The sequence below is a fragment of the Zophobas morio genome, unplaced genomic scaffold, assembly GCF_036711695.1.
Source record: "Zophobas morio isolate AGI-343-1 ecotype UQ-CSIRO unplaced genomic scaffold, CSIRO_AGI_Zmor_V1 ptg000007l, whole genome shotgun sequence".
NCBI classification, from domain to species: Eukaryota; Metazoa; Arthropoda; class Insecta; order Coleoptera; family Tenebrionidae; genus Zophobas; species Zophobas morio.
Genome location: NW_026972112.1, coordinates 903,953 through 921,243, shown reverse-complemented (window position 1 = coordinate 921,243; position 17,291 = coordinate 903,953). Strand labels below are relative to the sequence as shown.

The 17,291-nt window shown below is 32.4% G+C and overlaps 2 protein-coding genes across 2 annotated transcripts; both read left to right on the top strand.

Annotated features, from left to right (window-relative positions):
* Positions 1–4,490: 4,490 nt before the first annotated feature.
* On the top strand, positions 4,491–6,550 carry LOC135124660 (micronuclear linker histone polyprotein-like). The gene is made up of 2 exons (XM_064049894.1): positions 4,491–4,621; positions 6,271–6,550. Exons 1-2 carry the CDS (start codon positions 4,491–4,493, stop codon positions 6,548–6,550), a joined length of 411 nt encoding a protein of 136 aa, XP_063905964.1.
* Positions 6,551–12,472: 5,922 nt separating this feature from the next.
* Positions 12,473–13,027, top strand: LOC135124659 (protein PIF-like). Its single transcript, XM_064049893.1, has 3 exons — positions 12,473–12,641; positions 12,686–12,801; positions 12,854–13,027. The coding sequence occupies exons 1-3, from the start codon at positions 12,473–12,475 to the stop codon at positions 13,025–13,027; spliced, it is 459 nt and encodes a 152-aa protein (XP_063905963.1).
* Positions 13,028–17,291: the final 4,264 nt, after the last annotated feature.

Sequence of the window (17,291 nt, the reverse complement as noted above, 5' to 3'; positions counted from 1 at the left end):
CAAAGGATCAAAGGATGAAGAAACGAAAGATCGAAGGGACCAAGCCACGAAAGAACCAAAGGACGAAGTTAAGAAAGGGCTCAAGGACGAAAGGAATGAAGGATGAAAGATTGAAAGTCGAATGGACGAAGAAAGGACGAAAGGATAAATTGGCAGATAAACAAATTTCTAACAAATTTATAAACAAGTTTATAAATACATAAATTTTTAAACAAATTTAAAAAAAAATATGAACAAACTAATTTCTTAATAAACAAGTTTTTAAACAAATTTGTGAATATACACATCTATAAATTGAAGAATTTATAGACAAATTAATTAATAAACTAATACAGCAACAAATTTATACATAAATTTATTAAAAAAATGTATACAAGTAAACAAATTTATATCCAATTTATGAATAACCAAGTCAATAGATAAATAATTTTATAAATCAATTCATAAACGAAATTACGAAAAAACGAAAGGACCTAAAGACGCAAGGACAAAATGACGAATCAACGAAAAGACGTAATGACTCAAGGTGGTTAGGATGCAAGGAGTAAAGGACGAAAGCACGAAATTACGAAAGAACGTAAACACCCAACTCGGATAGGATGGAAAGACGAAAGGACGACAGTACAAAAAACAAAAGGACGAAATTAAGAGAGTACTCAAGGACGAAAGGAATAAAGGATGAAAGAGCGAAAGGTCGAAAGGACGAAAGGATAAATTAATAAATAAACACATTTCTAACAAATTTATTAATACATTTATAAACAAGTCTATGAATATATAAATTTTTAAACAAATATATAAAAAATATGAATAAACTGATTAATTAATAAGCAAATTTGTCAATATACACATCTATAAATTCACGAACTTATAAACAAATTAATTAATACATTAAAACACGAACAAATTCATAAACAATTAGTATTATACTTAAGGGAAAGACTGAAGAATGAAATTACGACGGAAAGATAAAATGACGAATGGGAAGTAATGACTTAAGGTCAAGGATGTAAGGAGCAAAGGACGAAAGGACGATATTTTGAAGGAAAGTAAAGACCCAAGTGGGATAAGACGGAAGGACGAAAGGATGACAATATAAAAAAAACACGAAATTAGGAGAGGACTCAAGGACTCAAGGAATAAAGGATGAAAGATCAAAAAGTCGAAAGGACGAAAGGACAGACTGACAAATAAACAAATTTCTAACAAATTTATTAATACATTGTATGTATGTAAGGAGCAAAGGACGAAAGGACGAAATTACGGAAAAATGTAAAGACCCAAGTGGGATAGGACGGAAAGACGAAAGAATGACAACAAAAAATCAAAGGACGAGATTAGGAGAGGGCTCAAGGACGAAACGAATACAGGATGAAAGATCAAAAGGACAAATTAATAAATAAACAAATTTCTAACAAATTTATTAATAAATTTATAAACAAGACTATGAATATATGTATAAACATTTTTAAGCAAATCTGTATTAAAAATATTAATAAACTAATTTATTAATAAACAATTTTACGAATAGTTTTATAAACAAATTTGTCAATATATGTACAAATCTATAAATTCAAGAACTTATAAACAAATTAATTAATAAACTAATACACGAACAAATTTATAGACAAATTTATAAAAAAATATATAACTGAACAAATTTATAGCCAATTTATGATTAAACTACTTAACAAATAAACAATTTTATAAATAAACAAATTCATAAACAAATAGTATTACTGAAGAACGAAATTTCGAAAAAACGAAAGGACCTAAGGACGGAAGGACAAAATGACGACAGTACAAAAACAAATGAACGAAATTAGAAAAAGACTCAAGGACGGAAGGAATAGAGGATGAAAGATCCAACGCTAGGAAGGACGAAAGGTCAAATTGATAAATAAACAAATTCCTAACAAATTTATGTATTAATAAATTTATAAACAAATCCATGAATACATAAATCTTGAAACAAAATAAACTAATTTATGAATAAACAAGTTAACAAATAATCAGTTTTATAAACAAACAAATCAATAAACAAACAGGATTATAAAGGAAGGACTGAAGAACAAAATTACGAAAAAACGAATGGATCAAGGGATGAAATAATGGAAGAACGAAATTACGGAAGGACGGAAAGATGAAATTAGAGAACATAAAGAAGGAAGGAAGGAAGGAAGGAAGGACAAAAGTACATAAGGACTCTAGATCGGTAGGACGTAAGTACCAAAGTATGAAAGCTCGAAATTACGAAAGAACGTAAGGACCCAAAAATGAAAGGATGAAAGGACAAAGGGCGAAGGAATGAAAGAAGGATAGGACGGAACGAGGAAAAAACTAAAGGACGAAAGGACAAATTGATAAATAAACAAATTTCTAACAAATTTATCAATGCATTTATAAAAATCCATGGATATATAAATTTCTAAACAAAAAACTAATTTATTAATAAACAGGTTATACAAACAATATATTTGTGAACATAGATGTCTATAAATTACCGATTCTATAAACAAATTAATTAATAAAATAATACTCCAACAAATTTATAAACAAGTTTATACAACATATATATAAATAAACAAATTTATAGTCAATTTATGAATAAACAAGTTAATAAATAATCAGTTTCATAAACAAATAAATCAGTAAACAAATAACATTATAAAGGAAAAATGAAGAACAAAATTTCGAAAAAACGAAAGGATCAAGGGATGAAATAACGGAAGAACGAAATTACGGAAGGATGAAAAGATGAAATTAGAGAACATAAAGAAGGAAGGAAGGAAGGAAGGAAGGAAGGAAGGAAGGACAAAAGGACATAAGGACTCTAGATCGGTAGGACGTAAGTACCAAAGTATGAAAGCTCGAAATTACGAAAGAACGTAAGGACCCAAGAATGAAAGGATGAAAGGACGAAGGACGAAGGAATGAAAGAAGGATAGGACGGAACGAGGAAAAAACTAAAGGACGAAAGGACAAATTGATAGATAAACAAATTTCTAACAAATTTATCAACGCATTTATAAAAATCCATGGATATATAAATTTTTAAACAAAAAAACTAATTTATTAATAAACAGTTATACAAACAATATATTTGTGAACATAGAGATCTATAAATTACCGATTCTATAAACAAATTAATTAATAAAATAATACCCCAACAAATTTATAAACAAATTTATACAACATATATATAAATAAACAAATTTATAGTCAATTTATGAATAAACAAGTTAATAAATAATCAGTTTCATAAACAAATAAATCCGTAAACAAATAACATTATAAAGGAAAAATGAAGAACAAAATTTCGAAAAAGCAAAGGATCAAGGGATGAAATAACGGGAGAACGAAATTACGGAAGGATGGAAAGATGAAATTAGAGAACATAAAGAAGGAAGAAAGGAAGGAAGGAAGGAAGGACAAAAGGACATAAGGACTCTAGATCGGTAGGACGTAAGTACCAAAGTATGGAAGCTCGAAATTAAGAAAGAACGTAAGGACCCAAAAATGAAAGGATGAAAGGACGAAGGACGAAGGAATGAAAGAAGGATAGGACGGAACGAGGAAGAAACCAAAGGACGAAAGGACAAATTGATAAATAAACAAATTTCTAACAAATTTATCAATGCATTTATAAAAATCCATGGATATATAAATTTTTAAACAAAAAAACTAATTTATTAATAAACAGTTATACAAACAATATGTATATTTGTGAACATAGATCTCTATAAATTACCGATTCTATAAACAAATTAATTAATAAAATAATACTCCAACAAATTTATAAACAAATTTATACAACATATATATAAATAAACAAATTTATAGTCAATTTATGAATAAACAAGTTAATATGTAATCAATTTCATAAACAAATAAATCCATAAACAAACAGCATTATAAAGGAAAAATGAAGAACGAAATTACAAGAAAATGAAATGACGAAGGAGAAAAAAGAGAATGGGCAAAAGGACATAAAGATTCCAGGTCGGTAGGGCCAGAGGACCAAAGGATGAAGCACGAAATTACGAAAGAACGTAAGGTCCACAAAGGGAAAAGATAGAAGGATGAAAGAACGCTAGGACTGAACAACCAAGGACCAAAAGACAAAAGGATAAATTGATAAAAAAACAAATTTCTAACAAATTTAGTAATGAATTTATAAAAAAAGTGCATGAATATATAAATTTTTAAACAAAATAAACTAATTTATTAATAAACAGTTTTATATTTATGAACATTGACATTTATAAATTAACGAATCTATAAACAAAATAATTCATAAAATAATTCACCAACAAATTTATAAACAAATTTATAGCCAATTTATGATTAAACAAGTTAATAAATAATTAATCAATTTTATAAACAAATAAATCTATAAACAAATAGCATTATAAAGGAAGGATTGAAGAACGAAATTAGGAAAAAACAAAAAGACCGAAGGGTGAAATGACGAAAAAACAAAATTACGGATGGACAGAAACATGAAATTAAATAACATAAGGAAGAAAGGGCAAAATATAGAATGGACAAAAGGACATAAAGATTCCAGATCGGTAGGACTGAAGGACGAAAGGATGAAAGCACGAAATTACGAAAGAACGTAAGGTCTCCAACGGGAAAGGAGAGAAGAATGAAAGGACAACAGTACAAAAAAGCTAAAGAACGAAGAAAAGCAAGAACGCTAGGACTGAACGATCAATGGACCAAAGGACAAAAGGATAAATTGATAATTAAACAAATTTCTAACAAATTTATTAATGAATTTATAAAAAAGTGCAAGTCTTTAAACAAAATAAACTAATTTATTAATAAACAGTTTTACAAACAGTTTTATATTTATGAACATAGACATTTATAAATTAACGAAATTATAAACAAATTAATTCATAAACTAATTCACCAACAAATTTATAAACAAATTAAAAAAAATGTATACAAATAAACAAGTGTATAACCAATTTATGATTAAACAAGTTAATAAATAATTAATCAATTTTATAAACAAATAAATCCATAAACAAACAGCATTATTAAAGCAAGGATTGAAGAACGAAATTAGGAAAAAAGGAAAAGACGGAAGGATGAAATGACGAAAGAACAAAATTACGAAAGGACAGAAAGATGAAATTAAATAATTTAAGGAAGAAAGGGCAAAATAGAGAATGGACAAAAGGGCATAAAGATCCCAGGTCGGTCGGACTAAAGGACCAAAGGATGAAAGGACGAAATTACGAAAGAACATAGGATCCACAAAGGAAAGGATAGAAGGATGAAAGGACAACAGTAAAAAAGGCAAAAGAACGAAGGAAAGAAAGAACGCTAGGACTGATCGACCAAAGGACCAAAAGACAAAAGGATAAATTGATAAAAAAACAAATTTCTAACTAGTTTATTAATGAATTTATAAAAAAGTGCATGAATATATAAATTTTTAAATAAAATAAACTAATTTATTAATAAACAGTTTTGTATTTATGAACATAGACATTTATAAATTAATGAATCTATAAACAAACTAATTAATAAACTAATTCACCAACAATTTATAAACAAATTTTTAACCAATTTATGATTAAACAAAGGATCAAAGGACAAAAGGACAAATTGATAAATAAACAAATTTCTAACAAATTTGTTAATGAATTTATAAAAAAAGTGCATGAAATATACATTTTTAAACAAAATAAACTAATAATTTATTAATAAACAGTTTTACAAACAATTTTATGTTTATGAACATAGACAATTATAAATTAACGAATCTATAAACAAATTAATTCATAAACATATACACCAACAAATTTATAAACAAATTTATAAAAAATATATGCAAATTTATAGCCAATTTATGAATAAATAAGTTAATAAATGATCAATTTTATAAGCAAATAAATCCATAAACAACAGCATTATGAAGGAAGGACTGAAAAACGAAATTACGAAAAAACGACAGGATCAAAGAATGAAATGACGAAAGAACGAAAGGACGATAACACGAAGGACCATAGGACGACAGGACGATAAGATGATAGGTCGAAAGGACTAAAAGACGAAAGAACGAAATGATTAAAGGAATAAAGGACGAAAGGACGTAAGGACGACAGGACGAAAGAACGAAAAGACGAAAGGCTGAAAGGACGATAATAATAATAATAATAATATAATTTATTGTCCAACAGAACAAATACTCCACTTGATCCAAAGGACTAAGGAATAACACGAAAAGACGATAGGACGAAAGAACTAAAGGACGAAAGGACGAAATGATCAAAAGACCAACGGACGGAAGGTCGAAAGGACGAAAGGTGAAAAGGGCGGAAAGACAGAAGGACGAAAGCTCAAAATGATGAGGGGGCGGAAGGACGGAAGGACGAAAGGACGAAAGAACGAAAGAACGAAAAGACTAAAGGACGAAAGGACGGAAGAACGAAAGGACGAAAAGACGATAACACGAAAGGACGATTGGACAAAAAAACAAAAGGACCAAAGGACGAAAGAACGAAAGGACGATAACGCGAAAGGACGATAACACGAAAGAACGATAGGACGAAAGCACGATAACACGAAAGGACGAAAAAACGATAGGACGAAAGGTGGAAAGGACGATAACACGAAGAGACGATAGGACGAAAGAACTAAAAGACGAAAGAACGAAATGACCAAAGGACTAAAGGACGAAAGGACGTAAGGACGAATGGACGAAAAGAAGTAAAAACTAAAGGTCGAAAGGACGATTACACGAAAGGACGATAGGACGAAAGAACCAAAAGACGAAAAGACTAAATGACCAAAGGATGAAATGATCAAAGGACTAAAGGACGGAAGGACGAAAAGACGAAAGGACGAAAGTTGAAAAGGGCGGAAGGACAGAAAGACGAAAGGATGGAAGGACGAAAAAACGGAAGGACGGCATGAATATATAAATTTTTAAACAAAATAAACTAATTTATTAATAATTTAACAGTTTTACTAACAATTTTATATTTATGAACATAGACATCTATAAATTAGCGAATCTATAAACAAATTAAATAATAAACGAATACACCAACAAATTTATAAACACATTTATAAAAAATATATACAGATAAACAAATTTACGGCCAATTTATGAATAAACAAGTTAATCAATTTTATAAACAAATAAATCCATAAACAAACAGCATTATAAAGGAAGGATTTACCAACGAAATTAGGAAAAAACGCAAAGACCAAAGGATGAAATGACGAAAGAACAAAATAACATAAGGAGGGAAGGACCCAAAAGCGAATAGATGGAAGGACGATAGGACGATAGCACAAAATGTGAAAATGACGAAAAACGAAATAACGATAGGGCTGAGCGACGAAAGAACCAAAGAACGAAATTAAGGAAAGACTCAAGGGCGAAAGGAATAGAGGATGAAAGATCGAAAGGTCAGAAGGACGAAAGAACAAACAAATTTAAAATGATTTTTATAAATATTTATTAATAAACAATTTTATAAACAAAATTTGTAAATAATGAATTAGCAAACTAACACACCAACACATTTATGAAAAATATATTATATAAATAAATAAACAAATGTGTAACCAATTTATGAATAAACAAAAAAGAATAGACAATTTTATAAATAAACAAATTCATAAACAAACAGTATCATAAGGGAAGGACTGAAGAACGAAAAAACGAAAGGACCTAAGGACGGAAGGACGAAATGACACAAGGACAGTAGTGTATAAGGAGCAAAGGACGAAGAGACGAAATTACGAAAGAACGTAAAGACCCAAGTGGGACAGGATGGCAGGACGAAAGGTCGACAATACAAAAAAAAGGACGAAATTAAGGAAGAACGTCAGAGTGCAAGATCGATAGAATGGAGGGACAAAAGGACGAAAGAACCGAAGGACGAAATTGGAAAAGGATTAAAGGACGAAACGACTGAAAGACGAAAGTTCGAAATGATGTAAGGGAAAATTGATAAATAGACAATTTTCGAACAAATTTATTAACAAATTTTACAAACAATTTTAGGATTGAACTATCAATTTTATAAATAAATTTAAAAAATACATATTAGTAAACAAATTCATAGAAACATGTTTGAATAAACAAGCTATTAAACAATTTTATGAACAAATACACATATAATGAAACAATTTTATAATCATATTTATAAATATAACCAAACTCGTGAATAAACAAATTTATAAACAAATATATTAATAACCAAACTTATTAACAAATTTGTCTGTCGTCTTGACATCCAGATTTTTAGAAAAAAAGTCAAAATTACGTAACATTGTCATTGACGTTATTAAATTTTACAAAATAACATACTACCTACTGTACTTGTGATTTATGAATCCGCTTTGATTTTAACCATAGGCAACCAGACTTTTGTAAAAAACTCAAATTAATATTATAATATTATAACTTATAATAACAATTAGTTACATTGGTTGTTCGATTCTCTCATGGACCACTTTTTTATAATTCATTTTCAAAGAAACTGGATTTGTTTGACTGTGCTTTAGTGGCGACGAAAGCTCTGTCTAAAAACCTTCGACGGATTTCTTTACAAAGTAAAAATTGTAATATCGATTCTGCGACGTATTTATTTGTCTTTTCGTTGGTGGCACCCTCCGAGAAATTATCTTTAAATCTCTTTGGAATATGTTGTGAAAGCAAGGGAACCGAAACCAAATCTGTGACGTCAGCATATCGATTCCTTCAAAACGGAAATTAGAGGTGCTTGCGTTGTCACTGCATTCCGGATGATAATAGGGGTTACTAGACGGCTTTCAATACGCCATGAATAGGGTATTTTCATTATAAGTCTACACCATTTGAACTAAACTCCATCTCGGGAAGTTACCAAGCCGAGTCGCGTCACCTCTTTTTCCTCGCAGCGTACACTCGGATACAAAGAACATTTGCGCGCATAATTGACGTTATAATGAGTGCTCACACGGCAGTAATTGAAGAGCTCGGTTTCTAATACACTATCTCGAGCAATAATTTTCGGTTTTTTTCGCAGAATAATTGAATCCTGGAACGGTTTACTGCAGTGGTAAATAAATCTTCGCTTTTATGATTGTTTCACCTTTACCCCGACATTGTAAGTAACAGTTTATAAAATGGGAAAGCTCGCCTGGGAGTTTTCGAAGCGAACGAAAGAAGGAATCAGGCTGGCACGATATTTATTCACGAGACCGACACCCGCTAAGAAATCAACAATTTAGTTTAAACGATGCTGGATATTAAACTCGATTAGATTTATGCTTTGACACGTTATTAATCATAAGTCAAGTGGTAATCGAAGCGAGGAGAGTGCATGTAGGGGACTTACTAACGGGATTTATTGCTTGGTGTGATTTAGAATTATTAGAAAGTGGGAAAAAATTTTGTTCTGTTGGATTATGCTGTGCCTAAAGCTTGATTTAACAAATTAGTAAATTAACACATTTCTTCATTTTTTTTCTCTAAAAACGTCAATCCGTCGTGATTATCCTTCCGTCTTAGAAACCTGCTTACCCTACATCCTGCACGTGTGTTCCGTTTTCTTCCCAAACTTTTTAATCGGCTCACGTCATTATTTCCACGTCAGTAAATAACGATCGTTTTGATTTATGTGGAGTTTGCATTAAGACGTTCTCCTCAATAAAGCATGCACACGCTAACGGTCTCTTCGCCAAATATGGCACGTCTAGACCGAATGCATTAACACACTGACAGAATTATAATCAGGCACTGCCGATTAGGAAGACCAAGAAGAGATCCAAATTGGATTTTTACCAAACTTGGGTCGCCAACACGCGCTTACATTTATTATGACATTCAGAGTGCAGTCGAGCGTGCATGCCGCATGTCGGCGCGAAAAAGAAGTCCGATGCAATGCGGAAAGTGTAGCAAATGGACGATATGTAAGACTCGGTTTTGCCTGGCCTTGATGGCTCGAGGGATGACGTGTCGATGGCAGACCAGATGGTGCTGTGGTCAGTCCCGGACGGGAAAAAAGCCGGGAGAAAATTGGGTAGTGGCATGCAATAGGCAATTCCGGTGGCAAGAGTTTGTGGTTTTTGGACGTTAAGTACGTTTTTTGTCTAGGATTCGTAGACGAATGAAGTCATTAATCATTATCGAGTTGGATGATAAAAAAGGGTCAATGGAAAGAAGTGCAATCATTGTTGAAGCACAGGTGGCAAAGTACCTGTTTCAGAAAAAAGATCTCATAATGGTAGTGAAAATGTTGCGAATATGTACTGTTATTTTAAATTTACAAGCAAACTATTTCAAGGGGTCACGCTCTTTTAAGTAAATAGCTCGATTATTTGTGTAAATGGAAGGCTCGATTGAGTGTTTTCAAATTCTACAAGAAGAAACAACAATAACTTCTTGTAATTACGGTACGCAGACCTACATCAACTCGAACGAAAAAAAATCTGCAGAAGTCCACCGAATTAATGAAATCTGGTTAAAATTATTTAGAATAGTTAGTTGTACATTTCTGGGTGTTTTAAGGACTCTAGAAATTTTTAAAAACAAAGATTAGTTGGTTGGAAAGACGTCTAGAGTAAAAATACTTTCAGAAGAACATCGCAAAAAGAGTCCGGACAAGTCAACTTAGAAATTTAGATTGTGATGACTCGATTTTATAAATGTGGTTTTTCTTTTAACTTGGAACGCCGTTTTATGGAAACTAGAACGATTTTGATTAGATTTGGGACAGAATTGGTCTAGATAAATATCACTCATTGCATCAAAAATGTTGCTACGTTCATCGTTGCCAATTTATTATTAGACGTTTTTCACAAGTTTTAATGATAATAAAGACTATCAAACACTGATTTAAAAAACTCTTGACACCAAATAAAAGCTTTGTGTACCTTTCGTCCTTTTATTTTTTTTCGTCGATTCGTCATTTCATACTTAGTTTCTTCGTTTCATAATTTCGTTCTTTCATAATTCCATCTTCTCATCTTTTCGTCCTTCCGTTCTTTCTTCCTTTCGTCCATTCGTCCTTCCGCCCTTTTCATCTTTCGTTTTTTCGTCCTTCCGTCTTTTCGTCTTTTCGTTCTTTCGTCCTTTCGTCCTTCCGTCCTTTAGTCCTTTGGTCATTTCGTCCTTTCGTCCTTTGGTCATTTCGACCTTTCGTCCTTTAGTTCTTTCGTCCTATAGTCCTTTCGTGTTATCGTTCTTTCGACTTTTCGTCCCTTCGTCTTTTCGTCCTTTCGTCCTTTAGACCTATCGTCCTTTCGTGTTGTCATCCTTTCGTTCTTTCGTCCTATCGACCTTTCGTTTTTTCGTCGTTTGCTCTTTTGGTCTTTTCGTCCAATCGTCTTTTCGAGTTATCGTCCATCCGTGCTTTCGTCCTATAGTCCTTTTGTTCTTTCGTCCTTTTATCCTTTCGTCCTTTCGTTTTTTCGTCCAATCGTCCTTCCGTGTTATCGTCTTTTAGTCCTTACGTCCTTTAGTTCTTTGATCAATTCGTCCTTTCGTTCTTTCGTGTTATCGTCCTGTCGACCTTTCGTCCTATCATCCTTTCTTCCTTTCGTCCTATCGTCCTTTCGTATTTTCATCCTATCGTCCTTTCGCTCTTTCGTCCTATTGTCCTTTCGTGTTTATCATACTTTCGTCCTTTCGTGTTTATCATCCTTTCCTCCTTTCGTCATATCATCCTTTCATTTTTTCGTCCTTTGGTCCTTTGGTTTTTTGGTCCAATCGTCCTTTCGTGTTATCGTCCTTCCGTGTTATCGTCTTTCGTCATTTCGTCCTCTCGTTCTTCCGTCCTTTCGTCCTTTAGTCCTTCCGTTCTTTCGTCCTTTTGTCCTTTCGTCTTTTCATCCTTTCGTCCTTTCGCTCTTTTATCTTATCGTCCTTTCGTTTTTTCGTCCTTTGGTCCTTTGCTTTTTTCGTCCAATCGTCTTTTCGCGTTATCGTCCTTCCGTACTTTCGTCCTTTAGTCCTTTCGTTCTTTCGTCCTTTTGTCCTTTCGTCTTATCGTCTTTTCGTGTTATCATCCTTTCGTCCAATCGTCTTTTCGTGCTATCGTCCTTCCGTGTTATCGACTTTTCGTCCTTACATCCTTTAGTTCTCTGATCATTTCGTCCTTTGGTTATTTCGTCCTTTCGTCCTATCGTCCTTTCGTCTTTTCATCCTATCATCCTTTCGGCTATAGGACGAAAGTACGGATGGACGATAACTCGAAAAGACGATTGGACGAAAAGACCAAAGGACCAAAGGACGAGAAAACGAAAGGACTAAAGGACGAAAGTACGGAAGGACGATAACGCGAAAAGAGGATTGAACGAAAAAAGCAAAGGACCAAAGGACGAAAAAACGAAAGGACGATAGGATAAAAGAGCGAAAGGACGAAAGGATGATATACACGAAAGGACGATCGGACGAAAGAGCGAAAGGACGATAGGATGAAAAGACGAAAGGACGATAGGACGAAAGGACGAAATGACCAAAGGACGAAATGATCAGAGAACTGAAGGACGTAAGGACGAAAAGTCGATAACACGGAAGGACGATAACACGAAAAGACGATTGGACGAAAGGATGATAACACGAAAAGACGATAAGACGAAAGGACAAAAGGACGAAAGAACGAAAGGACTAAAGGACGAAAGTACGGAAGGACGATAACGCGAAGCGACGATTGGACGAAAAAAGCAAAGGACCAAAGGACGAAAAAACGAAAGGACGATAGGATAAAAGAGCGAAAGGACGAAAGGATGATATACACGAAAGGACGATCGGACGAAAGAGCGAAAGGAATTAAGGACGAAGTTACGAAAAACTAAAGGATCAAAGCACCACATTTCGTCCAAATTATGAAAGGAAAAAAACGAAATTAGGAAGGAATGTAAGGAGAAAAGGCCGAATGGACGACAGGATGAAGGGACGAAAAAGCGTGAGGGCTCCAGGTTGTTAGGGCGTAAGGACGAAAGGACGACAGTACAACAGAACGAAAGAATGAAAGGACGAAACAATCTAAGAATGCAAGTTCTTTAGGACGTAAGGACCAAAGGATGGAAGGATGAAATTACGAAAGGATATACTGGTCCAAGAGCGAAAGGATGGAAGGACCAAAGAACGAAAGAAAAATTGAAAATTAAAAATTTTTTTAAATCGTAAAATTGAAAAACCGAAAAATCTAGAATCAAGAAGTCAATAAAAAATCGAGGAATCGAAACATCAAAAAAACTGGAAAATCTAAAATTTAAAAATTGAAAAATTGAGAAACCTAAAAATTAAAAAATCGAGAATTCCACAGGAAAAAACGAGAAATTGAAAAGTCTAAAGATCGAAATAGAAGAATCGAAAGATTGAAAGATTTCAAAACTGAAATATGGAAAAATAGAAAAATAGAAGAAAAATTGAAAAATGGAAAAATTGAAAAATTTCAAAACTGAAAGATCGAAAACTTGAGAAATCCAAAAATTGAACAATCGATAAATCGCAAGGTCAATCGAAAAATCGAATATCCAAAATTTAAAAGATCGAAAAAAGTGAAAAACCGAGAAATTGAAATACTGAGAAATCGAAAATCTAGAATTTAAAAAATTGCAATTATAAAAAATGCAATAAAAGAAAATCAAAAATTTAAAATATAAAAATCGAAAATTAAAATTTAAAAAATCGTAAAAATTGAAAAATCCAAAAATCGAGAAATTAAAAAATTGAAAATTTAAAAATTTTAAAAATCGTATAATTGGAAAACCGAAAAATCTAAAAACGAGAGGTCAATAAAAAAGACAGATCGAGAAATCGAAACATCAAAAAAACTGAAAAATGTAAAATTTAAAAACTGAAAAAATTAAAAATGGAGGAAGATTGAAAAATTCCAAAACTGAAATACGGAAAAATAGAAAAATTGAAGAATCGAAAAATTGAAAAATCCCAAAACTGAAACATTGAAAACTTGAGAAATCCAAAAATTGAAATATCGAGAACTCGCAAAATCGAAAAATTGAAGAATTGAAAAACTCCAAATCCGAAACATTGAAAACCCAGAATTTAAAAAATCGCAAATTATGAAAAAGCGATTAATTGAAAAATTCCGAAATCTACAATTTAAAAAAAAAAACAAAAATTGAAGAATCAAAAAATTTAAATTCAAAATTTTTAGTTATCGAAACATTGAAAAACCCAAAAATCTACAACCGAGAAGTCAATAAAAAAAGAAAGATCGAAAAATCCAAACGTCAAAGAAAATTGAAAAATCTAAAATTTTAAAACTGAAAATTTGAAGAATGGAGGAAGGAAACGGGAACGGGAAATTGAAAAGCCGAAAGATCGAAATAGAACAACAGAATTGAAACATCGAAAAATCGAAAAATTCAAGCATTGAAAATTGAAAAATTCCACAACTGAGACATCGAAAACTTGAGAAATCCAAAAACTGAAAAATTGATAAATCGCAAAGGTAAAAAATTGAAGAATTGAAAAATCGAAAATCCAAAATTTAAAAGTTTGAGATCAAAAAATCGAAAATCCAAAATTTGAAAATCAAAAAATCGAAAATCCAAAATTTGAAAAATGTCAAAAAATTAAAATTCAAAAATTTTAATAATCAAAATTGAAAAATCCAAAAATCTAAAACCGAGAGGTCAAAAAAATGGAAAAATCTAAAATTTTAAAAGTGAAAATTTGAAGAATAGAGAAAGGAAAAAACGAGAAATTGAAAAGTCGAAAGATCGAAATAGAAGAATAGAAATGAAAAATTTCAAAACTCAAATATTGAAAAATTGAAAAATTGAAGAATCTAAAAATTGAAACATTCCAATACTGAAACATGGGAAACTTGAGAAATCAAAAAATTGAAAAATAGAAAATTCGCCAGCTCGAAGTTAAAAATCGAAAATCTAAAAATCGAAAAATCAGGAATTTTAAAAATCATAAAATTGAAAAACCGAAAAATCTAAAACCAAGAAGTCGAAAAATCGAAAGATTGAGAAATCGAAACATCAAAAAACTGAAAAATTTAAAATTTAATGATTAGAATAATTGAAACATCGAAAAAATCGAAAAGTCGAAAATTGAAGAATCCAATATTGAAAATTTTCAAAACTGAAATATCCAAAAATTGAAAAACTGCAGGATCGATAAAATTAAAAATCCCGAAATGGAAACATTGAAAAATTGAGAAATCAAAAATTTAAAAAATCGAGAAGTCGAAAAATTGAAAAATCAAAAACCTGAAAAATACTAAATTTAAAATTCGAAAAAATGAAGAATTAAAAACTGAAAAATCGAAATATAAAAAAGTTGAGAAATCGAGAAATGGGAAAATAAAAAAATGGCTTAATCGAGGAATTGAAAAACCTGAAAACTCCAAAACAGGAAGATCGAGAATTAAGAAATCGAAAGTTGAAAAATGGAGAAGTCTAAAATTTTGATTTTTTCCAAAGATCAAAATAAAAATTCAACACGGATTCATAAACCACAAATAGATTACGTTATTATATAAAATTGAATAACATTTGCCATTGTAAAATTTTTTGGCTAGGGATCATGAAACGTCAAGAAAAGATGAAAGTATCAAGAGGTTACCCAACCTTCTCGTGACAATAATTACGTTAAAAATGAACTCTATGAAGTTTAAAATAAAACTCGGATTAAACGCTTAAAGTTAAAAAGTTGAATGGAACGAAAAAATGAAGACAATGAATGGACTAAACAATATAGGATTCTTAATAACATCACGTAAAACACAAAAGGTTCATCAAAATTATATATACAACATTTTTTCTAGAATTGTATCTATTACCTCTCTATTTTTCATCCCCAGTTACACTTGGTGTCAAAGTGTCACTTTTTTCCGTTAAAACAAAAGACTAAAATAACTTTCAAGTTTCGAAACTCGTTGTCATCTTCAGCGTTAATCCATCCTAGTCTGCGTGTCGACACCACATCCGATCATAGAACAAAGGCGAACTTAAATGCAAATAGCGGCAAAAATAGCAACATCTAAGTGCATTATTCTGTCAGGTAGTTGTAATTCAGTTACACGTTCGCATCCCCGTTGCATTAAACAACAAAACTTCCTGAACCTCCAAAGCGAGATCCCGCGACAAAAAGCTCCAAATTATGTAGTTGTCAGCCTTTCCACCTGAACGCTCGCACCATTCCCGCATGCCAACCTGCAAAAACCAAAGAGACGAAAAAACCGAAAAGGCAACCTTGACTGCAGCAACAAAACGAGCACAGCGAGCCGTCGCGTGCATGCGAGCCCGGCACGTACGCCCATGGAATGCATTGACCCCTGAGAAGACACTCTGGAATCGATAACGTAACTGTGCCAGTCGTATCATCTTTGAGCAAATTTTACGAGAGAGCAATAAAGGTTTTACGCCGTTCCCCCATAATTCAATTAGGAAGAGTTTTTGTCGCTTGTGTGTTTTTTGGGGCCGTAATCCCGTTACATTTTGTTGCCAAGTCACGCACTTCGCGCTCGTTTTCTGCATACGTGCTGTCAAAACGTGAACAAATCGCCGCTTAAACTCCTGCCAAATATAATGCACATTTGCAACGGTTCGGTCTAACGAGAGTATTGATTGAGCGGCGACGGCAAGGAGGCGGCGGGGGCGGCGGCCTGACCCACCAGGTCAACGGAATGGGGGATTCGAAGGGGATTCGTCAACAATGGGTGACTGTTTAAAAAAAACAGACGAAAGGAGTAAAAGTTGAGATGATTAAGGCGAACGGGCTTGATCTGATCTGTGCAGATCGTTCTAATTATTTCCTGAAATTTGAATCTAGGTTGGTACTAATTTGAAACGTAGTGCTCATTATTAGATCTAGATTCGGATTTAGATACGGCATGGAGTTTGTAAAATTCCACATTGCGAAAGCGTCGCTCACAGAATTTTCGAAATGGGGATTCTAGAAGTTCTTACAGGCTGAAATCGTCGAGTGTTTATCCTGTATTGCACTGAGTCATAAACTGGATTCGAGATGTTACGACCGGATAACCGTTTCACGTACAGCATGGCCGTAAAATCTCGGCGCACAGAATAGCCGTTGAGTTTCCCCGGAAGTGACAACAGTCTTTTTGTAAAATGTATTCTTTTTCTATTTGTCACGTTTTGGTAGCAACGTTACCATCATCGCGACGTTTAAAATAACTACATCTAGAAAGAAAAATATGATTTTAGTCATTCACAACGAATTTTTCTTTTTTCAGATCTACCAAATCTGAACCATGAACCTCGTGATATTTGACCTTCTCGTTTGATCTGATTACGATCTTTACAGTTGATTACATAAATCCAAC

Coding starts and splice junctions, on each gene's coding strand:
- LOC135124660 (XM_064049894.1), top strand. CDS start 4,491: ATGGACAGAAACATGAAATTAAATAACATAAGGAAGAAAGGGCAAAAT. Junction 4,622..6,270: donor GCACGAAATTACGAAAGAAC/GTAAGGTCTCCA, acceptor AAAGAACTAAAG/GACGAAAGGACGAAATGATC.
- LOC135124659 (XM_064049893.1), top strand. CDS start 12,473: ATGACCAAAGGACGAAATGATCAGAGAACTGAAGGACGTAAGGACGAA. Junction 12,642..12,685: donor GAAAGGACTAAAGGACGAAA/GTACGGAAGGAC, acceptor GGACGAAAAAAG/CAAAGGACCAAAGGACGAAA. Junction 12,802..12,853: donor CGAAAGGAATTAAGGACGAA/GTTACGAAAAAC, acceptor AAATTATGAAAG/GAAAAAAACGAAATTAGGAA.